Source organism: Lemur catta, chromosome 14 (assembly GCF_020740605.2).
Source record: "Lemur catta isolate mLemCat1 chromosome 14, mLemCat1.pri, whole genome shotgun sequence".
Classification (NCBI taxonomy): Eukaryota; Metazoa; Chordata; class Mammalia; order Primates; family Lemuridae; genus Lemur; species Lemur catta.
In genome coordinates, this window is record NC_059141.1 from 1,093,304 (window position 1) to 1,118,080 (window position 24,777).

At 47.6% G+C, this 24,777-nt stretch overlaps 1 protein-coding gene across 5 annotated transcripts in view; it reads right to left on the minus strand.

The window, feature by feature from the left end:
• The window catches only part of PPP2R2D (protein phosphatase 2 regulatory subunit Bdelta), a 38,945-nt gene extending 15,289 nt beyond the window's left edge, over positions 1-23,656 (minus strand). The window contains exons 1-3 of one of the 5 annotated variants that reach the window (XM_045568366.1): positions 23,451-23,656; positions 23,254-23,346; positions 1,053-1,150 (exon numbers count right to left, since the gene is read on the minus strand). In XM_045568366.1, the coding sequence (XP_045424322.1) occupies positions 1,053-1,150; positions 23,254-23,346; positions 23,451-23,634 (375 nt within the window). In that variant the 5' untranslated portion in view covers positions 23,635-23,656. Of the gene's footprint in view, positions 1-1,052; positions 1,151-18,610; positions 18,799-23,253; positions 23,347-23,450 lie in introns of those variants that run through there. The other 4 variants (XM_045568368.1, XM_045568370.1, XM_045568371.1 and 1 more) reach the window with 4 other exon arrangements.
• Between the last annotated feature and the right edge of the window lie 1,121 nt (positions 23,657-24,777).

Here is a 24,777-nt window from a genome sequence, read left to right on the forward strand (position 1 = left end):
TCTCAAAAAAACCACAAACAAACAACAACAAAAAACACTGATTACATGGCTATAATCGAGATGGAGCTGCCACAGGCGTGTTTTGATGGCGAGGTCCAGCAGCACCCCACTCCATCGGTCTTCCCCATGGGCCCAGGGACGGCTCCCCCAGAGCCCTCACGCCCTGCTCTCAGGGCAGGGCCGGCACTTGCTGTGCACAGGAGGTCTGCATGGATGGGGACAAGGGCCTTCTGGCCTCTGAACCAGAGTTTTACCGTAAAATTTAGAGCCTAGAATTTGGAGATGAAAAAGTAGCTGCCCCCAATCTGCTAGGAAATGCAGAGAGAGGAAGAACACAGGACAGTATTTACAATTTGTTAAGGAAAAACAAGAAAGATACGTGACGGAGCCCCAGGCCTGGCTGCCCTTGCCCGGCGTCCTTGCCTCACAGATGGTACTTGCCTCGTCACTCGTTATGAACTCCGAGCAGGTTCGCCAGAAATAAGCAGGGGTGTTGGGTTGGCAAGGACTGGCTCTATTTCCCACTCTCTTATGCATAACTGAAAAAGAACTGACCCCCTCCAAAAGAAATGGCCTACAAGCCAGTGCTCAAGAGTGACAGTCGTCCGTGGGCTCCTTCTCCTAGGGACAGGGGAAGCCTTGGGAGTGCTGCTCACCACTCCCTGGGTCCGGTGGGGGAGGACTTCTCTGCAGGAAGTGCTCTGCGAGCCACTTCAGTAATTACCGAAGGGAGGCAAACAAATTCAGAACACCAGCGCCCTACAGCCTCCAGCTGGCCCTCACTGGGACCTGGGGGGCAGGGCAAGGACTCTCTCCCCTACTCTGAAGACGAAGGCCCCGGGGACATCAGGGAGCGGAAAGGCCAGAGCTGAAGCACAGACCTTCTCACTCATCCCTGAGATGTCCCTGAAAGAAAACTCTACATGGTTAATGTGGTACAACTGAACCTAAACGGAATCAGACACTAAGAAACTGATTTTGCTTCCTTCCTTCAAAGTGCTATGAGAAAGGATGAATGATTTCATTTGGTTTGTGGATTGTAAATTACTGACCTCTTGTTCCCGCTGAAAAATAACAACTCTGCCGCCCTTGTCGCCTGTTGCAAGAAGATCTCCAGAGTAATTAAATTCAACGGTTGAAATGATGTCAGCTGTCAATGAAATACAGAGGCAATTTACCAGATTATGTTTTTGGGAGGAGTTACAATGAATACCAATTTAAAAGGATCGAAAGAAAAACGCATATAAAACTTTCTCCCCAAATAAAGCAACCTTTCTGTGGCAAACCTGTAACTACCAAGTTGCCACCTGTTGGTTCTGGTGTAGAGAATCTTCCAGCACGCGGAGATTTACTCCACTGACCCAGTGCCTGGTGCCCTGGTGCCCCAGGGTTTATCTAGACTGGGTTGTGCCCATATAAAGTGTAGACATTTACAAAATTAATTTTTAAAAGAAAGAAGAGAAAAAAATTGGTCCTAGAAGAATGTTGCCTGATTTTATAATGCAAACCTAATGTTAACTTTTAAAATAAATCTGATTCTTACATAATAATGTTTTAATATTCTGTGCAATAACGTTTGTTGGCTTCTGCACAAAATAGTATTTTAGAGCTGGGACCTAATGTTAACTTTTAAAATAAATCTGATTCTTATATAATAATGTTTTAATATTCTGTGCAATAACTTTTGTTGGCTTCTGTACAAAATAGTATTTTAGAGCTGGGTATGGTTGTGTGCCTGTGGTCCCAGCTACTCAGGAGGCTGAGGCAGGAGGATCTTTTGCACCCAGGAGTTTGAATCCAGCCTGGGTTACATGGTGAGACCCTGTCTCTTAAAAAAAAAAAAAAAAAAAAAAAAAAAAAATTATATATATACACACACACATATATATGTATAAAAATACATATATTTTATATACAACCTCTATTTCGTTGTCTGGATAAAGTTACTCCCATTGATAACAGTGACATTGTTACCAAGTGAGACAACTGTTAGCAAGAAACTTGAGATTTCTGACACCTTAACACAAAGATACCTGGACACCAGCTCACTGGAGGTAAAGACCACAGGGAACAAAAATAACAAAACTAAGCACTGAAAAGTGCTTAGATTCTCTGAGGCTAGCCCTTTGGTTTCAAGGGAACACATCTGGATTTATGATAGAAGTTAATAAATCAAGAAAAATATCCAAGTCTGTGACTTGGACAAAGATTTTATATTGTTAAGAAAAGGTTCCACGAAGCAGTCTGGAGGCAGCTGGCTTCCCTGTAGCCCAGCTGGTTGTGTGCTGACCCAAGGAGGGCGTGGCACGGGCACAGCCCCTGAGGGGCTGGCCGGAGCTCGTCCTAACACGACCCGACCCTTCACCCTAGTCAGCAGTGCCAGCAAGTCTCGGGAGTGGCGGGATCACTACAACCCACCCCCTGGTGGGCACCAACTCGAGGGCACCCCCCAGAGTGACCATGCCGCACACCCAAGGCCCACAGCATCACTGAAGCTGGAAGTTTTTAAAGACAGAAACTGCTAAATGGCTACTGTAAACAATTTGTCCCCCAACAAGAAATGGAGCCCAAAGTTGAAACTCCTTGAAGAACTCCCCCCAAAAGTGGCCATACTAGAATGCCATTCTTACAGGTCTGCAGAGATACCTGGATCACAGTCGTCAATGACGACTCCATCAGCACACGCGGAACAAGCTCTCCCGGCACCGCAGCGCCTGCAAGCTCCACCCGAACCGAGCCCACGGCCCGGAATTTCTTTCTTTCAAAAAATCTTTAGTTAGACTTGGGAAAAGGATTAGGCTGCTTCTTATTGGAAGTGTCACTCTTGTTATTACTCAAAATAACCTAATTGGCTTAAATGAAACTAAAGTATTCTGTATTGGATTAAAAGAGACAAAATCGATGTCATTTATACCCAAAGAATAGACAATATTATATAATTAGCGGTATTCTAGCTCTGTCAGTGGCTTTCAAACTCAATTAAAATGAACTGAATCTTTTAAAAGAGAAACTCCCGTAACTGCCATTGCTAAGAAATAATTTTCATTAAGCTACGTAAATATGTATGAACCTAAAATTAGAAATATACTCAGTGGGCCGGGTGTGGTGGCTCACACCTGTAATCCTAGCACTCTGGGAGGCCGAGGTGGGAGGATCGCTTAAGGTCAGGAGTTTGAGACCAGCCTGAGCAAGAGCGAGACCTCGTCTCTACTAAAAAATAGAAAGAAATTATCTGGACAACTAAAAATATATAGAAAAAATTAGCCGGGCATGGTGGTACATGCCTGTAGTCCCAGTTACCTGGGAGGCTGAGGCAGGAAGATTGCTTGAGCCCAGGAGTTTGAGGTTGCTGTGAGCGAGGCTGATGCCACGGCACTCTAGCCTGGGCAACAGAGCGAGACTCTGTCTCAAAAAAACAAAAACAAAAATAAAAACAAAAACAAAAACAAAAAAACAAAACACTCTGTAGAGCTTAGACAAGCTCTAAAACCAAAATAAAAGTATAAACTAAAAGCCAAAAAAATTACAAAACCAATAAAATTTAATTATCAACGTCAACTGAATCTGATAGCCATTCCTGTAAGATCCAGACTGACCATAAAAGTACAAATCTGGCACGGAGGTGCCAAGCCGAGTACTTTGAAACTACCATGACCTTCACGAGGACTCAATTCTGCCTCCATCTTTCTGCCTGGGTAGGGGATCCCCGCCCACAGCACAGCCTGGCATGGCCACGTGGCACCAGGTCTCTCTCGGCCAGAGGCTCCACTGCGGTGGCCACACCACTCGCCGAGGCTCTGTGCTGCAGGGGGTCATCTGGCCGATGCAGACAGCTGGTGCGGCAAGGTTAGAGCACCGTTGAGACCCCCTCAGACTTCCCAGGGATCGCAGGGGACTCATCTCCTTTCCTTCCCACTCCCCCAGGGGTCAGAAGGAAACTGAAAAGCATCTGTGTGAGGCGGCTTCGGCGCAGCCAGCAAGGAGCTGGCACAGGGACGCGGGAAGTCTGAGCTGCTGGGTCCCCATCCGTGTTGTCCAGTGAGGGGGCAGCAAACAGCCACTCCCAGTTTTCACTTCCCAAACTCTGGCCCAGGGTGCAGCGTGCCCACCAGCCCCAGCATCCCTCCCTGAAACGCCACACCCGGGAGGAAGGACCTCCATATTCAAACACCCAGGGTCCTCAAAGACACGGCCAACCACAGTGAAGCCCTCCTGCTGGAAAGCCCTCTGCTCACAGAGAAGTCGCCAGAACAAAGGAGGAACCTGAGGAAAGACAGTACCTCAACAGAGTCTGAGAAATGACAATTAATGTCCTGAGGGTCCCCAGGGAGCTGAGACCTAGTGAGTCATGGCATTCCCATACTGGGATGTAACGGCTGAGGAGCCAGGTGCTGTTCTCACCAGACCTGATCCCTGTACCAACCTAGTTCAGCTTCCCAGCAGCCCCAGGACACAGGGCTACTGTCATCCCTCCTGATGCAGAAGGGACAGGTACTGCACTGTGCCCCACGTGCCACAGCGGCAAGCCCCGGGGGTGACGGGGCAGGACGCAGGCTCCCACGGGTCTACCCCATTGCAGGCCATCCCACAGGTACACTACTAGGAAGGACAAAGGAAGAGAAGCTCAATCTGAAATTCAAACAGTAACAACAATAACAAAACCCTCAAGACCTCTTCCAAAGGGAAGAACAGACAACAGGGAGGAAGGACGAGATGGGCTCTGGTGGCCTGTCACCAGCTGACAAGTTGGGAAAGAACAGAGAAAAGGGAGGAACAAGGACCCAAGAGCTAAGGCGAGCGTCCCCCTGGGCCGACGTGCACGGCCCCCAGGCTGGAAGGCCCACTGCCTGCCAGTGGAACCAGCCAGCAGGCCCAGGCCCACGAAATCTAACCACAAAGGGTTAAAAAGGAGATTCCAAAAATTTCCAGGGAAAATGAGCAGGTCACATACAAAAGGAAAGGACTCAGATGGCATCACAAAGGTTGCAGGAAAAACGATGGGTAGGATGTCAACCACCCTCAAAATTCTGAGAAAACATTAACTTGGAGTTCTGTACCTAGATAAATGTCCAATCGAGTTTGAGGGAGGAGTAAGAATGTTCTCAAACATGCACAGAGACAAAACAAACAAACTCTCTCAGGAAACCACTGGGAGATGCTCCTCGGCAAAATGAAGAAAAAACTGAGAGAGTGGAAGATCAGGATCTGACTTGCGAAGACGGTGAAGATGGCCCTGGGGCAGGAGCCCGCAGCCTGTAGGACCGAGGGCGGCGTCCAGGCTGGGCGGCCGCTGTAGGGAGCCGGGAGACTCTCCGGTGTGCCTGTCTGTGACAGACCTGTCGAAGGTTTGCTTTTAAGAAAAAAAGTACTAAAGACATGGAGAACCAAGGCTATGAGAAAATCAGGCAATCAGCTCTAGGAAAAATGAAAACTTGTATGAAAAAGAAAACATACAATTCAGCAACAAACAATACTTACATAGTCAACAAAATAGTGACCTAACAGAAACTTGTAATAGAATCTTCTTTTTGAGGGGAGGGAGGGAAGAAAAGAAAGGGAAGAAGGAAAGGAATAAACACAACGCGGAACGCATCCACACGATGGAATGTCACCCATCCAAGAAAGGAACGAAGTGCCCGTCCACGGTACAACAGGATGAGCCCTGAGCACACCGTGCTGGCTGGACACAGCCAGACATAAAAGGCCACATATTACCTGATTTCATTTATATGAAATGTCAAGAATAGGCAAATCCACAGAAACAAAGTAAATCAGTGGCTGCTGGGGTAGTGGAGTGAGGAAGAAACGGGGGTGACTAAGGAATTTGTCTAGGGGGTGATGAAAATGTTCTATAATTAGACAGTGCCGATGGCTGCACAACCCTGTGAACATACTAAACAAAATCCAACTGCATCCTTAGAAGGCTGAGCTTTATGCTGCATCAGTTATGTCTCAGTGAAGCCGCTATAAATAAGTACAGGACAGAAAAGAACAGATCAAGTCAGTAAAAGAGCCTTACAACTTATAACCTTTCTCAAGTATATTCTAAAAGTAGACCAAAGTATTTCAAAATTGTTAATAACAAAAATCTGCTATCAATTTGTTTTTAACAAGATACTATTTTAAATTCATTTTTCTTTTTTTATTTTTGAGACAGAGTCTCATTCTGCTGCCCGGGCTAGAGTGAGTGCCGTGGCGTCAGCCTCGCTCACAGCAACCTCCAACTCCTGGGCTCAAGTGACCCTCCTGCCTCAGCCTCCCGAGTAGCTGGGACTACAGGCATGCGCCACCATGCCCGGCTAATTTTTCTATATATATATTTTTAGCTGTCCAGATAATTTGTTTCTATTTTTAGTAGAGACGGGGTCTCGCTCTTGCTCAGGCTGGTCTCGAACTCCTGACCTCGAGTGATCCTCCCGCCTCGGCCTCCCAGAGTGCTAGGATTACAGGCGTGAGCCACCGCCCCCGCCTCATTTTTCTATTTAAACCTAAAGGGACTCTTCTTTTTGGCTACTTTACTTCCTTTTTTTTTTTTTTTTTAAAGAGACAGATAATATTGTATGTTATATATAACATGATGTCTGGAAGTACATACACACTGTGGAATGGTTAACTCTAGCTAATTAACAAAGTGCATCACCTCACATAACTCATTTTTGTGGTGAGCGCACTTGACACCCATTCCCTTTGCATTTTTCAAGAATACGTCACCACTGACAGCCCCCTTGCTGTACAAGACAGAGACTTTATTTCCTGCAAGCACGTACGTGAGGAGACCACTGCAGCGGAGGAAGACGGTCAATCTTTTATTGTGTTTTGTTCGGAAAATTAGTGTTTACATCATTGCATAACCAGAAGTCTTATCTAACTAATTTTAGTAGATTTCAAAATTTAGAAAACCAACATTTAACCTCTGCCATTAAAGCCCAACAAAGATTTAACCACTCTTTTCAAGGGAAATACGATTTATTCACAATATTCCATGCTATTTCTCCTACCCTATGATGAAAAATGAAAATGTCTTAATCCAAAAGGCTGTCTGGCTGAGTATATTAACCTATCTCTAAAACACATTAAATGCCCTAAATTACAACTAAGCGATTCACGCCTAATTTTATGCTTAGACATTGTTTTAGCAAGTAAGAACTGTGTGAGCCTTGGCAGTCTGACCTACAGGCAAGCCCACAACAGGGCAGCGTCTCTGCAGCACAACCGTCAGCACACCAGGCTCTGTGGAAAACTAGGAATCCACTTTCCAGCTGAGCAACACCTTGCCTGGAGCTGACTCCAGTCCACCTCTGTGCACTGCAGCCAGAGCAATTTTTATTTTAAACAGAAATCTGATCCTGCTATTTTGAACCCTCACTGCCCTCAGTTAGGACCAAAACCCTCATTTTACTCCCCCATTGCTTTCCAGGCCTCACAGGGCTTCTGGACCTGTCCCTCCCATGTTCTCCCCTCTGCTGCCCCTCCCCCCACCATGGCCGGCCACCACCATTCACATCTGAGCTCAGGGGTCCTGAGTCCAAGGGGGTCTCTGATGCCTTCCAGAGTCCTCATCAGAATGCAACTGAGTCACCAGCTAATTGCCGGGGTCTTAGGAGCCTGTGTGCTGCACAGCAGCCTCTGTGCTCGGGCACCTTCCAGGACACCCCTGCAGGGGAGGATTCGCTCCTGGGCACTCACTGCTGGTCGGCAAAGCCTCATCTTGTAGGTCCCCTCCCCTGTTGCAGATCTAGACATGTAACAACAAATACAGATGCTTTTCAGGTATTTCAGACTCAAAGTAGCAAGAAGACAGTTTCCCCTCATCAATATAAAAAAAGGCATCATTTTGGGAATTTGCATCAAAAGGGGAAGAATATATCTCAAACTTTGGGAATGACCTTTAAACATGGTCCATCTTATTAGCAAAACAAGGCTGCTAATGTTTCTCTCCCAGTAACTTTTTCCTGAAATGCCATCTTTGATTAGCATTTGTTAGGAACACACACAACCCTGAGATTCCTCCTTATACTAAATAAACACAATTAAGTACATTTAAAGACACGTGCAAGAACCCCACAGATATTTCTAAGTTACAGAAATTCTAAAATAGGTAAGATTGTCAAGTAAGTTATACATTTATCAGGTAAATGATAAAACAAGTTTTATCAACGTTAAGCAAACAATAACCCACCCTCAGTTTGTAATTATTTACTTTAGAAAAAATTGTAAAAGCTACTTTTGACTGGGTAAGTTTACTCAATGCATATAAATAATTCAATTCCCAAATAGCTTTCAAGGAATACGTTTATTATGAGTAAAATTTTAAAAGGTACATTCAATGACTAAAAGCAACATAAATGAAAAAAGTATTTTGGAAATATATTATCCCCTACTTCAAAAAATTGATTTCTGCCATAAAAAGGAATGAAATTCCGACACATGTGATGACATGGACGGATGCTGAAAACATCACTGTAGTGTGAAACAAGTCGGATGCAGATGGACAAATACCGTAGGATTCCACTCACGCGAGGTCCCTGAGAACAGGCAAACGCATAGAGATAGAAAGTAGAATGGCGTTTGCCAGGAGCTGGGAGAGGGGAGAAGGTAACGTTATTATTTAATGGGTACAAAGTTTTGGGCACAGATAGTGGTGATGATTACTAAACACTGTGAACACATTTAACACCACTGAACTGCACACTTATGAATGGTTAACACAATAAATATTATGCTACGTATATTTTATCACAATTAAAAAAAATATTCCATGGCTCATGCCTGTAGTCCTAGCACTTTGGGAGATTAAGGTGTGAGGATCACTTGAAGCCAGAAATTTGAGACCCCATCTCTACAAAAAAAATTTTTTTAATTAGTCAGGTGTAGTGGTTTATACACCTGTAGTCTCAGCTACCTGGGAGGCTGATGGAGGAGGATCACTTGTGCCCAGGAGTTGGAAGCTACAGAGAACTACGATTGTGCCACTGAATTCCAGCCAGGGCAGCAGAGCAAGACCTTTTTCCAAATAAATAAATAAATAAATAAATAAAAGATAAAGAAGAACATTTAAATTATTTAAAAAAACATTCCCAAGGTCAGGCGTGGTGGCTCACGCCTGTAATCCTAGCACTCTGGGAGGCCGAGGCGGGTGGATCGTTTGAGCTCAGGAGTTCGAGACCAGCCTGAGCAAGAGCAAGACCCTGTCTCTACTAAAAAATATAAAGAAATTATATGGACAACTGAAAATATATGTAGAAAAAATTAGCTGGGCATGGTGGCGCATGCCTGTAGTCCCAGCTACTTGGGAGGCTGAGGCAGGAGGATCGCTTGAGCCCAGGAGTTTGAGGTTGCTGTGAGCTAGGCTGATGCCACAGCACTGTAGCCTGGGCAACAGAGTGAGTCTCTGTCTCAAAAAAAGTAAATAAAAAATAAAAAAATATTCCCAGAACCAAAAAAAATCCAAATCTATGCTAGCCTGAGTGTTACATTTCTCTCTTGTAGGTCAAGCGAAATAGCCCCAACAATCCTAAGTTATCAGAACAAAGATACAAACTCTGGAGCCAAGTCCTCGAGGGGGTGGGCTCTCTCCCTCACGGAGGTCATCAGGGCCACTTGCCAGGGAGGGGTCCGTCGACTTTTTAAGTAGCTCCAGCAGTAAATGTCAACATATTTCTGAAGCGACAATTTATATAATTACTATTTTAGCTAGTGACACAGTTCACCCTGACCAGTACTTTAAAGAGTACACAGAAAGCCCTAAGCAGATAATTTCATGACTCAAATCCCTTTACTACTGAATTTTGTATTGTTAATGGACAATAACCACACTGAGAATTGTTCAAGTAGAAATATTCTCACTGTTTCCAGTTAAGATCATCATTACACACCTGAACTTAACCAGGGTTCTATGCCAGAAAATTAATGACGGCTCTAGTTAATACTACCTCAAGGATTATCTCTGGCATTTCAGACACCTTCAGCAACTGATACCATCCATTCTGGTATCATAAGCAAAGCCCAAATCTAGGAAATGTGACCTGTGACATGCAACTAAATCCTTAGGGTCTGACAAGCAAGGGAGTGGGGGCAGAGCAGCCGCAGTAGCACTGGGGACAGCACATGCAGCTCTGCCTGGCGGGAGTGGGAGCCTGCAACACAACTCGCGCATCTCCCTGGACAAGAACTCAGCAGAGGCGGGCTGCGCGCCACTCTCCCGGAAGCCGTGGCTAGCAAGGGGCAAAGTTCAGGCAGTGGAACCGACTGTAATTGTAGTTTGTACTTCAAATAAGACAGCTGTGGACGGGCGCGGTGGCTCACGCCTGTAATCCTAGCACTCTGGGAGGCTGAGGCAGGTGGATCGCTCGAGGTCAGGAGTTCGAGACCAGCCTGAGCAACAGCGAGACCCTCCCTGCCTCTACTAAAAATAGAAAGAAATTATCTGGCCAACTAAAAATATATGTAGAAAAAATTAGCCGGGCATGGTGGCGCATGCCTGTAGTCCCAGCTACTCGGGAGGCTGAGGCAGTAGGATCGCTTAAGGCCAGGAGTTTGAGGTTGCTGTGAGCGAGGATGACACCACGGCACTCACTCTAGCCAGGGCAACAAAGCAACACTCTGTCTCAAAAAAAAAAAAGACAGCTGTAAGCTGCTGAAAACATGGCGTTTATTATTATTCATACTATCATGCTAATTAATTTAATTATTTATTCTAAAAGCAACCCACAGGGTTTATTAAAATGTGAAGTGGCAAGTGACCGAGACACTGCACACAGGACCCTGTGAGCGGCAGGAACGAAGCCAAGCAGCAGCCCCAGGTTTAACAGAGTCAGGGATGTTTACAAATGCACTGAACCACACCAGGCATTAATTCCCCCTTTTTGATAATTGTTATTAGCTGGGTTTTTGTTTTGCTTTGTTTTAAATCCAGTTGTGGTACCAGAGCTTTTGGAACGAATACGCTTTTATGGATCTTTACTTTGTCATTCTAGATACCTACAGCAGAATAATTAAAACTGAAAAAAAGTTTTAGGCATTTTCAAACATGACAAAATGGCAGCCTACACAGTTTAAATTTAAGAAAATCAGAGCACGACACAAAGCGCAATGGCGAACCCGCACCAAGTCAGCAGGAGGGGTTCCCAAGCAGCGACAAGGGAAGCCCCTCTGACTTGCGAAGCCAGCCTCCTTTCCTCAACGGGTCCTTCTCTGCGCATTTCTACAAAACCACTGCATCCTGAGTGTGGAATGGTAAACACAGAGGTGTACAGGGTAAAAGCAAACTCCCTGCTTCGTGCCAGCCTGACGTGCCACTGCCCACAGGCACTCCCTGCCCTGTGAGGGCGGGTACAGCCACACCTGGTCTCACACGGACCACGGTTCTGCAAGCTGCTTTTCACCCAGTGTGTCACAGATGACTTTCCAACGGGCACAGAACCCCTTTTGCCCACAATGTGTGTGAGCCGTGACACATTCGGTCGCTTCATTACTTTTCAGCATCTAGGGTTTCCATGGTTTACTGCTGCAGTGCACCTCTTTGTGACCGCGGCATGTTCCTGCAGGACTCCTAGAAGTGAACCGTTAAGCCTCAACCCTTGCTTAAAGTTTGACAGATAAATGCTAAACTGCCCTACAAAATACGCGTGTAGAGACACTCTTTCCAGAAATAGAATGCAAAAGCAGAGCCTCATCATTGCTTTAATTAGAACGTCTTTGCTTATTAGGGCAGTTTTTTTGATAACTTATTGTAACTCTCTCACCCACTCCCCCTTTTAAACGAATGATAACCCATCAGATGTGGTTAAAAATGTGGACCTATCACCTGGGTTTTTTTCACCCAAATGTTTCCCCTAAAACACTTCCTACGTGCAGCGCTGTGCCAGGCACTGTGCACGGCGCAGAAAAAGAAATGGCGCAGAAAAAGAAATGGCGCAGAAAAAGAAACGCCTTCCTACAACCGCACTCCTATTTCAGGTGTGGTTCCAGCATTTCTGCAGATCTAGACAGAAGCAGCACAAGGAGGGGACGAGAGGGGCTTCACTACACGCTCCTGATACATCTGCATCGTTTGATTTTCTTTGAATAATAAACACTCTTTTTGTATTCTGAGACAAAACCCATAAAACCTAGTGCAGATGAGACAGGGCCGTCACCCTGCCCACGGCTAACAGCCTGCCTTAGAGCAGCAGCTCTCTAGGGGTGGTCTCCAGACCCGACGGTCCCCAAGAACCTCTGGGGGGTGGCATGAGGTCAAAACTACGTTTGTAATAAGACTAATACGTTATCTGTCATTGTCACTGTGCTGTCATTTCCACGGGTGAGCAGAAGCAGGGGTGGGTGGAACTGCGGGCAGCTCAGCCCAAGTCCTGGCACAGCACCTAAGGCACCCGCAGTCACTGTATTCTCCACGCCCCGCGCATGCAGGAAAAAAAAAGAAAAAGGAAACCAGTTTTACTTAGAAAGGTCTTTGATGAACAGTTAAAATAATTAATTTTATTTAATTCCATGTCTTTTTAGTATTCTTTGTGGCAAAATGGGCAGTGTGTGGAAAGTGTTTCTGCTGCATCCCGAGCACGACAGCTGTCTCAGGAAAAGCACACCCTCAGTTTCTCCTGCTATACTCTCACGACACACTTCCAACACCAGGTGTGTGGGGATTCCTCCCCACCAGCTAGGAGTCTGCCAATTCAATTCCATCCCAACAGGTGGCAGACCCCACTGAGGCTCGGTCCCACAAGACTGCCCCCACTTCTGCTGCCAACTGCAAGCCCCAGCTGTTTACCGGCACTTCTGACACCGGCTGTACATCAGGGCTCCCCCAAGCCCCTCCTCGTTTCCACGAATCTGCTGGAGTGGCTCACACACCTCCAGTAACACCCATGCTTACCCGTTTATCGTGAATATAAAGGACACTACACAGGACACAGAGGAAGAGATGCACACGACGAGGTGTGGGGAAGCGACGCAGGGCTCCCATGCCCTCTGCAGGCCAGCACCCTCCAAAAACCCCCACAGGTTCAGCCACCCAGAAGTTCTTCGAACCCCGCCTTGTATAGGGCACGACTGATTAAATCATTGGCCACTGGTGATCAGTTTAACCTTCAGCCCTAGAGGCTGGGGCAGGGTGGAGCTGAAAATCCCAACCCTCCATTTCAGCCTAGGTCTTTCTGGTAACCAGCCGCAACCCTGAAGCTACCTACAGGTCACCGGCCATCAGTCAACTCATTAGCACACAAAAAGACACTTACCATTGAAGACCCCAAGAATCTTAGGAGTTGTGTGTCAGGAAATGGAGGCAAAAACCAAATACACATTTCACAATATAAACTATTAATAAAATTAAAATCCTACCCCCCCAAACTGAACAAACCCCATCTTGGCCAAAGGGACCCCAGAAAAACCTTAAAAGTGAGTTTAAGGCCATGATGGGAAGGGAGGTCAGTCATGCCTCCTTGTCCTCCTCCCTTCTGGAGTTCAGGCACACCAGCATCAATGTCAGACCAGAGATCCTGAGACTGACAAAACAGACTCTTTGTGACAATGGCATTCTATTACAAACAGGACCCGAGGCCATGCAAGGCAAAGGTTCAGTCAGGCCTTACAAACCCTAAAAATCTCATTAAACAGGTTTTTTCTATTAGTTCGGTGTAATGTGGCGTACTTTACGCCCTGACTCTGGTCCAGCATCACGTGGCAGATGGCAGACCCCTAACTCAAGCTTCCTCTCTACCGATTCCAAGTCTTCAGACACAGCTTTGTTTGTTTAACCAATTACAAAGCAAAGAATCTAAACCGACCTGTATGTCCCCCTTCAAGATTTTTCACCTTTCTGAGCCAAACCAACATATACCTTCTGTGTACTATATGTATGATCGTACCTGTAATTCCCGTTTCCCTGAAACGCATACAACCAAAACTGTAGCCCGACAGCCTCCAGACCACTTACTCAAGGCTTCTCAGGTTTGCGGGTTCCTGGGCCACAGTCACTCACACTGATTCAAAATAAACCTCTTCAAATTATTTTACAGAGTTTAATGCTTTTCTGTTAACAGCATCATATAAGCTGAACTAGGCATTTTTTTTTTTCACAGAATGCCATTTTTCTTTGAAAGAATGACCCATCAACTTTGGTTATCAAGAATTTGGTGGCCAGGGGCGGTGGCTCAGCCCTGTAATCCTAGCACTTTAGGAGGCTGAGGCGGGAGGATTGCTTGAGGCCAGGAGTTTGAGACCAGCCTGGGCAAAAGCAAGACCCCGCCTCTACAAACAACACAAAAATTAGCCCGGTGTGGTGCCATTTGCCTGTAGTCCCAGCTACTCAGGAGGCTGAGGCAGGAGGATCACCTGAGTCCAGGAGTCTGAGGTTGCTGTAAGCTATGATGACACTACTGCCAGGGCGACAGAGTGAGACCCTCCCTGTCTCAAAAACAAAACAAAACAAAAAAATCCCCCATGGATTCTAATGTAACAGGGTATAAAAAGTACATTGATTCCAAAGTGCAACTAAACTTGAACAAAAAACCAGCCACCTACCCAGTTATGCTGTACTGCTAAAGAGCACGCACGGTTATCTGAAAACGCCATCAGTCACGCCTCCCTTCTCTAACTACATGTAAGTGGGTGGCCACATTTTCTTTACTTATTTCAATACGGCAACTGCAACAGACTGAATTCAGAAGCAGGTCTGAAAATCCAGTGTCATCTACTAAGCCCTATATTTTTAAAGGGTTCGCAAAAGTGTAAAGCAATGGCACTCTTCTAGCTAAAGCTTTTTTTGTTTTTCATTAAAAATGTTAACATGTAGATTATTGCTATTTTTTACAGTGAAATAATAAATATTTTAGGTTTGTTCTAACTTCAACTATAGTAAATATCGATAGAGCTCACACAAAAGTTCTCTGGATCCTCAGTAATTATTACAAGTATAAGTGTGAGGCTGAGGCAGGAGGACGGCTTGAGCCATCTGAGGCTGCAGTGAGCCATGATGATGCCACCGCTCTCTAGGTAGGGCGACAAAGCGAGATCTGTATCCAAAAAGAAACCAACCAACACGGAGGATGCAAGTGTTCCAGAACCAACAGTGCAGAGTGGGGTCAGCATGCTGCACCTGAGGGCAGATCTGGCAGCTGCCTGCAGCGTTTCCAGACTGGCTGGCCGTGCAGGCACACCACCCACCCTGCACGGCCCCCAGCTGCTTTCCTGCTGCAAGGACAAGGCAAGTTCAGAAGTTGTAATAGGGATGGACTGGCTGGCAAAGCCTAAAATGTTTACTATTTGGCCCTTTATAAGAAAGTCTGCCAGGCCCAGATGCGGGGTAAGCCCCTTTCCAGCCTTCATCACTGCAGTAACTCCCTGATTGGTGTTGCTGCCTTTGTTCTTACCTGCTACTACCCATGCTCTGAAGGCCAGAGTGACGTTCCTAAAAACATAAAGTGGATGTCACTTCTCTGCCTAGGACCTTGAAGGCTCAGGATCACTCAAAGCGAGTCCTCAGGGCAGCATTCAGGCCTTACTAATCACCCTCTGGCTGCCGCCATCCTCCCGCCTCATGACCACCCTCCTTGCTCTGCCGGAGGACAGTGTCCAGCACGGACCACCCAGAATGCACCACGCTCTCTCCAGCCGCGCCCCCCCCCCCCGACATTCTTCTCCCCTCCACTCCCTACCCAGTCTGTGCACATGGCACTTCTGTCACATTCCTCAACGTCCCTTGTCCAAGCTACGGTGCAGTGACCCTCCTGCTTGATGTCTGTCTGAACAGGGAGCTTCCTGAGGGTAGGAACTGGCTCTCCCTTGGCAACACCCAGCACTAGCAGCCCTTCAGAACACTGCTGTGACTCTGCAGATGCACTACGCTGAGAGCCTGCCCCTAAAACACCCTTCGATTTTCTCAACCCAGCTCCCTGGAGGGGAACAGAGTCAGCTATTCTCTTATGCAAGAGTCTCCTGAGACAACAACATCTGAACAGTTTACCAGCTACTGTGTTTCTGTCTGCCAGAGCTTTCTGCACCTTCTCTGCAGTCTTTGCAGCAACCCTGTCTGTAATGGTCGCAGATAACAGCACCCCTGTTTCACAGATGAGGAACAGAAGGGAAGTAACTTGCCAAGCCGACACGCAGCCAATAAGGGAGAAGAGTGGGATCTGTACCAAATTCCATCTGCACTACGCCCTTCCATCTATCGTGACTCTCCATCCCCGACCAGCACCACGCCGGAGACGAGCCTAACGCACGCGATAAAATCAGGGAACCAGAGGCAGGACACAGCCACCTGCTACACAACCCGGTGCGGTGAGTGAAACGAAGGCTCAGAGTCTGAGAACACTGGATGCCAAGTGCGGCTGGGGCAGTGATTCAAAGAAAGTGGAATATGAGATGGAGTCAGGGTTGGTAGGGTATGGAGAATAGACAGGAAACAAAAAGAATATTCTGGGTTGGGAAAGAAACAGGAGCACAGATCAAGGGATGCGAATAATCACTGAATAATAACAGAAAAACCAAGAGGCTGAGAGCCCAGTGGAAAGGATGTGGGCTAGGCGGAGAGAAGAGGGAGGTCAGGAAAACAACAAAAATCTGCTATTTTTGTGTTTATATATAGCTGAAACCAAACCCAAACACCTTAAAATACATAGAATTAATTAACAGTTGTCTCTAGCACTGGAACAGCACTTTACAGGTTCTAAAAACACTGCACATTGTTTGATCTTAACAAAATTTTCTAATCTCCCTTCTATTAGTAGATAAACAAGCTGCGGCTCGGAAAGGGGCCTTCTGAGCCGATAAACAGCAAACGAACCGAACCCTGAACTTCCCTCAAAACCACTGACTGTTTAAAATCAGGAATTACAAAAATCAAGAAATCTTAAGAAAGGCAGAATCCCCCTATGAAGTACTCTCATAAAAACTGCAAGAATGTTACTAGACCGTGGGCTTATCTAATGGCCTTCCCCGGGGATGAGTTCCTGGAGGCCTTGTCCAATGGCGCAGGCGTGATGGACATTCTACAAGGAAATGCAGACATCAGTCTGCGAGTCATGCAAACCACCAGACACCATGTCCCACTGAGAGTTAAAAAAAAGAAGCTAGGGGAGGAGGGGAAAAAAAGTTAAAAAAGAAATCAATGATAAATACCAAATGCCTGGTGTCTCCACACAAATCAATCACAACACTCTAAAATGATGACTACGACTGAAAAGTTTTACATTCACCAATACTGTATTTCATTGATTCTAAGTATATTTCCCCAAATTTTAACATCTTTGAAATCAGATGTATCTTGTCAACAAAACACAATAAATTCCTGGTACCGATGCCCAAGTCCCCTTACTTTTTGTTAACCTCCACCTTAAATGTTTTTTTCATAAATACTCATGTAACCCCCTTAGAAAGGCTTATCCTACCAGACAACCCCACTACTCATGTTACTTATGTAACTCCCCAGACTCAAGCTTAACTTAAGCAGACAAACCTTTAGTTTGTTTAATATCATTTCTTTAGAAAAAGGTCAATAGCTAATTCAAAGCAGTAGATTAAGTCAAGGATTAAGAAACTGATTAAAGCAAAATCATCACAGAAAAAGTCAAAGTACTTAAAACTACAAACTCAGATGAAAGAAGCCAGCTGTCACAGAGCTGCGCAGAGCCACATGAAACCAGGTTCAGCAGCAGCCCCTCCTACTGCTTCTCCGTAACACGCAAGACCCAAGGCTTCCCTGCAAGCCGGCAGACCGCAATCACGTTCAAAGAAAATCCACAGGCAAGGGCAGCGCAGCGCTCGTTTGACATGCTCATGTTTTAGTTATTTATTGTGTCTGTGATATTCTTCAAATATTTTGAGAATTGCTTGGAAAATAATGTTATTCTTGCACCCTTGTTACTCATCTTATATCATTTTGATAGGTACCTTCCTTTAAAGGCGTTTCATTTTCATTTGCGTTCAAAGACATTTTCACACAATTCTTGGTAATGAGATCTTTACTGAGCTTCAGGACACCTCTGTCCCAAGGCTGGGCAGCCAATGGTCACTGAAGCGGGACAGCACAGGGGGCTCTGGAGTCACTCTGCACGACTCCCAACCCTGGCCCTGCCACACGTTGGCTGCAAGACCAAGTTAATGGCTCTCTGTGCCTTCATTTGGCATCTGAGATTGGGAAGAACGTTATTTCCCGCCTCCCCAGGTGCTGTGGAGATTAAATTAAAAGACACAGGCAGCACACGTGGGGCATCTCTGGCATGTAACGAGCCCTCAACAACTGTTAGCTGTCGTGACCTTCTTGCTGGGTTCCCCATAAGGGCTGGGGGGAAGCGGGGGAACACCCAGGCTTCAAGCTTGAGGAGCTCACAGAGACAGACAAGCCAAGGATGGTAACACCCGTGTGACAGGTGCAGGAGACATCGTCTGCTAGAACTGTGTTCCAAGAGAGGGAGCAGCAGCAGGGTGGAGGGGACTACATAACACGCACGAAAAATCTGCACAAATATTCAACAACTTCCAAAAAAGTGGTCACCATTTAGAACCATTTTGGACGTACGAGCTAGCAAACAAACAGCTTTTCTTCTCACTTCCTTCGGAAGCTCCCCTGGTTTTGCTATTTTGACTCTTGCTCCCCCTAGGCATATAAGCTCACCTAGTCCACCTTCCAGAAGAGGCAAGTCACCACTTACTGCTGCTCATACACCTGGTCACCAGCAGGACAGTTAATAATTTCCTTGTGAGCTCAGCTCTACTCCCACTTGCAGGGAGATGGGAAATCTGATGGCAAGTGGAATCAACTCTTAGTATGATGGTTGACCTAATCCACAGCAAAACTCAATTCTAAAAAAAAAAAAAAAAAAAAAAAAGCATCAAATTTTACACAGTCCAGTATTTGCATCTGGAGTTATGATTTGGGCCCCCAAAACTATTCATTTTAAAAACAAAAAGAAAATCAGAACAAAAACCAAAGGCTTTTTCCATGTTACTCCACGACCTTCAAAGCCAGGGGTGCCTACCCTTCCCTTGCACCAGCCTGTGTGCACCAGGCACTGTCCCCAGTGAAGTCCCAGCCTCAACCTCTAAGGCACTTTCTTTCTTGTATTTCTTTTGAGACAGAGTATCGCTCTGTCACCCTGGGTAGAGTGCAGTGGTGTCATCATAGTTTACTGCAACCTCCAACTCCCGGGCTTAATTAATCCTCCTGCCTCAGCCTCCTGAGTAGCTGGGACTACAGGCAAGCTCCACGACATGTGGCTAATTTTTCTATTTTTAGTAGAGACAGGGTCTCGCTCTTGCTCAGGCTGGTCTCAGACTCCTGAGCTGAAGCAATCCTCCCACCTCAAACTCCCAGAGTGCTAGGATGACAAGCATGAGCCACCGCGCCCAGCCTCTAAGGCACTTTCTGATTACCCACTGCAGGGAAAGCAGAAGATGGGCCACAGCCCGGGGTTATGGTGGACCCCGCAGCAGCTGGTCTCACAACAAAATCTTCCACAAAACTCCTCACAAGCCGCAAACCTTTATTTATTTTTTCTGTAATTTAATCATTTAATATGGCATAAACATCTTTTGTTAAATTTAATTATTGAATAATACATACATACATTGTTTTTAAAAAGTTAAGGCCACTGTAGGTAAAGCGAAAGTGCCCTCTGACTGCCACCTCTAACCCTGGTGTTATCCTCTATGCCTTAACTACTCTTTAAATTCCATGCATTTCCTTCCAGATCTTTTTTGAAACACCTTTGCACACATGTACATGTTCCCTAGTGAATGTACAGTACTGTTAACTTTTGTGTCCATGTCCTCATATAAATTGTATCATACCGTAAGGACTGTTCTGACACTTGGCATTGTATTTCTGAGATCTATCCACACTTATGAACATACATCTGGTTAGCCCTTTTAACTACTGAATTGCATTCTACTGCATTATATTTTTCCATTCCATTCCTGACGGCCCTTTAGGTCACTTTCAATTTCTTGCTGTTGGAATGGTTCAATTAGCTTCCTTATCCAGTCTTGCTGCACGCGTGCAAAAATGGTTCCCTGGGTAGGGATCTAGATGAGGAAGTGCTGGGTTGTAGGGTCTGCACATTTGTAGGTTTAACAGACTCTGCCAAGAACCTTCCAAAGTGACTGTCCTCATTTAAACAAACAAACAAACAAAAAACAGGCCGGGTGCGATGGCTCACGCCTATAATCCTAGCACTCTGGGAGGCCGAGGCGGGTGGATCGCTTGAGGTCAGGAGTTCTAGACCAGCCTGAGCAACAGCGAGACCCCGTCTCTACTAAAAATAGAAAGAAATTATCTGGCCAACTAAAACGTATATAGAAAAAATTAGCCAGGCATGGTGGCACATGCCTGTAGTCCTAGCTACTTGGGAGGCTGAGGCAGGAGGATCGCTTAAGCCCAGGAGTTTGAGGTTGCTGTGAGCTAGGCTGACGCCACGGCACTCACTCTAGCCAGGGCAACAAAGCAACACTCTCTCAAAAAAAAAAAAAAAAGGTACTATACCTTAAGTTCTATAGTCCAAGTATGAGTATACAACAATAACATCCTTGAATTGCCCAGGCCGAGTTTGGGCACAACCAGCTTCTTGGTTCTTGTTGCTATTTTTTTTTTTTTTTTTGAGACAGAGTCTCGCTCTGTTGCCTGGGCTAGAGTGCTGTGGTCAGCCCAGCTCACAGCAACCTCAAACTCCTGGGCTCAAGCAATCCTCCTGCCTCAGCCTCCTGAGTAGCTGGGACTATAGGCATGTGACACCATGCCTGGCTAACTTTTTCTGTATGTTTTTCGTTGTCCAGATAATTTCTTTCTTTCTTTTTTTTTTTAGTAGAGACGGGGTCTGGCACTCCTGAGCTCAAATGATCCGCCCACCTCAGCCTCCCAGAGTGCTAGGATCATTGGCGTGAGCCACCACACCCAGCCTGGTTCTTGTTGCTTAACATTCTTTAGTTACTAACAATTATGTTTCCCTTCATCATCAACTCTGTGGTAATAACACAATGCAAACTAACAATATCACAACCATTTGACAAAAAGGTGAAGAGTTATAAGTGTGTTAAGCCCAGAGGGTTCCTATGGCCAAAGTGTATGTGGATTAATACAAAACACATGGGGTACTTACCACAAAGCAATGTTATAAAAAGGATGACAATCTGAAATACCAGATTATATTCAAAATTTTAGATGTATTCAAAATTTTACTTAAAATAGGGGTTTAAAATTGCAAAAAGCTCCAATCAGTTTAATTCAGAAAACAAAGTATTTCTGTCAAGATTTTTTTAAGGGCAAGAACTCTATTTTCCTAAGTGTAATGTTACACTTTAGTTAGATTTAAATTTTAATTCCTTCAGCTTATCAAAAATTTCAAAAAAAAAAAAAAACCAAACTAAACAAAACAAAAACAAAGAGTACAGAAACCAGAAATTAATAAGGGCATTAAGCCCTCCTACCTCCCTACCTCTAAACAAACATTTTCTTTACTTGCCATAGAAATCACACCTGAGTAAGGGTGAACTGTCACCCACTTGGCACATGCAAAATGAAACAAAAACTGGCCGGGCACAGTGGCTCACGCCTGTAATCCTAGCACTCTGGGAGGCCGAGGCGAGAGGACTGCTTGAGGTCAGGAGTTTGAGACCAGCCTGAGCAACAGCGAGACCCCCATCTCTACTGGAAAAAAAAAAAAAAAAAAAATAGAAATTAACCGGAAAACTAAAAATATATAGAATTATATTATAGAAAATATATAGAATTATATAAAAATATATAAAATTGGCCGGGCATGGTGGCACATGCCTGTGGTCCCATCTGCTCGGGAGGCTGAGGCAGAAGGATTGGTTGAGTCCCGGAGTTTGAGGTTGCTGTGAGCTAGGGTGATGCCATAGCACTCTAGCCTGGGCAACAGAGTAAGACTCTGTCTCAAATAAAAAAAGAAAAAAAAAAAACAAACACACAAAACCAAATGAAACAAAAACATAATATATTTTAAATCAATATAAAAAAAACAATAAACTATTTAGGTTATATAAAAATGATGTTGTTTCAATCTCAAACCATATGCACCTTTACAAATTTCTCAGAGCAGTTTTACTTGCTCAATAACCTGGGTAGTTTGTCCCTGGGCCAAGGACCTGCAGATGTCCTCGAGAGTCATGCGTCAACCCAGACACTGCCAAGGGAAAGGTCCAGGGCGAAGGAGGAGGGAGCAAAAGGTCATGGGAGGGGCCAAGGTGCAGGGCAGTGGACCAGACATGTGACCAGAGGCTGTTAGTAACCTGAGGCAAGGGAGGTGTATTTGGTGCAAAGACAAATGATTTTTAAGACGAGGTTAAAGATTTACAATGTTCAGTAAGATGTACCAACAACGAAAAAAGTCACTATGACGTTAAATCTGAAATGTTAAACTCGTGAGTCTCTAAGAATAAGTTCCACACTCAATCATGCATCAGGAAAGGAACACAACTTTTTAACTTTAAGATGACACATAGGTTCACCCGGAGCTGGGGCAGGAGACACTCCCATCATCCTAAAACTTTGCTTGGCCCATGTAAGGTTATGATTAAGGAGACAAACAACCATCTTAAAGCAATACGATAAGGTTCAAGACTGAAATCTGGAGTAGGGACTTTAAAACATACCAGTGGAGAAGCAGAAAGACTTCATAGCAAAATTCAAGAATTTCAGAACCTTAGAAAGTAACCTGAAGAATCAAGCAGCCCAACTCTCTTTTTGAAGATGAACACACTGGGGCAAACAGCCTGCTCCAGACCACACAGGTGACTAAGACAGAGCTGGGAGCGCGAGGCGCCCTCCCATCCTCCGCAGCTATTGTGCTCCTTTTCCTCGGCACGGCCAGCCCGACTGCTTCCTGAGTCCCCGACGTCTGCAGCTGTTTCCTCGGTTCCGCCCAATGCAGGAGGCACCGGAGAGGCCCAGGCCTGGGCTCGGAGGGCCCGAGGCCCGCGCAATCCCGCAGCCAGCCCGCCGGTGACCTTGGTGGCTTACATAAGCCCTCGCCCACGGGACGGGCTCGCCTGCGCCCCGACCCCCACGAGCGCCGCCGTAGCGGAGCCGCCGCCTGCTTCCCCTTCCGCCGGGCTCCCCTCCGCCGTCCTCCCGTCCCGCCGGGCTCCCCTCCGCCGTCCTTCCGTCCCGCCGGGCTCCCCTCCGCCGTCCTCCCGTCCCGCCCGCCAGGCCAACCTCTTGCCGGCCTCCCGTCCTGGCCTCCCGTCCTGTCCTCCCGTCCTGCGGGCTGCCGGGCGGGGCCGGGGCGGCGCGGGCCTTACCTTCGGCCACGTCCTCGTCGATGGCCCCCTTGACCTGCGAGAAGCACCACTGGAAGTCGTTGCCGCCCGCGGGGCAGCCGCCGCCTCCGGCTCCTGCAAACACAACGGGGCGGTCAGGCCGGCCCCAGCCGCCGGCCGCGGCCCCCGCCCGCCCCCGTCCCCGTCCCCGTCCCCGCCGGCCCGCGCGGGCCCCTCACCTGCCATGGCAGCCGGCGGCGGGACGCGCGGGACTGGCGCGCCGACCCGGGCTGACCAGGGAGGCGGCCGCCGCACCGCAGCCGCCCAGCTCTCGGCCCCGGCCGCCACCGCCGCCGGGGAGGGATTTTTTTTTCCCTTTTCAAAATGGCGCCCAATGCCCGTCGCCCCGCTGGATGACGTCATCCCCCTCCGCCTCCTCGGATGGGCCGCGGGCGGGGCGGCCGCGGGGGCTGCCGGGGGTGCGCCGACTGCGCTTGCGCGAGCCGCCCCCCAAAACTTCTGGGTCCTGCGTTGCTTCGGTCCGGGGAGGGGGCGCTTCAGGGAGCGAACGAGGGAGCCCGGGGTGGCGGGCAGAGGCGGCTACCTCGGCCCTCGCTGGGCCCCAGCAACCAGGTGTGCGCCCGGCGCTCGCCTGAAGACCAGCGCCGCCTGCCGCCCGCTCTTCTCCGGAGGCTCCAGGAGGGCTTTCCCGGCCAGCCGACACCAGCCGGGCCGACCCCGCCCCCAGCCCGCCCCTCGGCCAATGGGAGCGCGGGCCCTCGCGGAGCAGCCAATGGAGGGCGTGCTCGGCGGCAGCGGGCGGGACATCCGGGCCGGCCGCACCTGGAGCGCGCCGCACCTGGAGCGCGTCCTCCCGCCGCTCGCCCCGCCCGACTGCCGGAGGCCGCGCAGGTCCTTGTCCACCTTTGCTAGCGGCCCCTGCTCAGAGCTCACCGCTTCCCACCAAATGGCTACTTCAGGGGTTCCTGGGGCTCCCAGCACAGTCTCGGGGAAACGCGGCCGATCGTTTTCACGTTTGCGGGTGTGTAGGGAGGGGCCGCGGGCGCTCCCGGGGTCACCGCAGGGCCAAGTCCCGATAAGCCCTCGGCAAGTCAACGACACGGCCGGTCGAAAACGCGCTGAGTGCCCCAGTAAGCCCGCCGTAAGGTCGAAATCGCAGGTCCAGCCATCGTAAATGCGGCACCGTGTTCATCTCCGGTGACGTCGGTATGACAACTTCTCTCAGGGGCAGTGTGAACTTGGCGGCGACCACCCGGCACCGCGGGGACCGTCGCTCCGCGGATGGCCTTTACGGCCCGCTGCTGCCCTGGGCTGCGCCGTCCGCAGTCCTGGGGGCGTGGCGCTGAGCGGAGCCGACGGCCCTCTGCCCCGGTGGAGCTCACATTTCAGCGGGGGAGACGGCAAGAAAGAAAAACGTGATCGGTCAGATGGAGCTGGAGAGAAAAGCAGAGAAGGAGCGACAGGAATGTGTACCGGGAGGTCTGGCGTTTTAAACCTGGTGATCGGGGAAGGTCTCAGGGAGACAGGGGGCAAGCCATGCGGAAG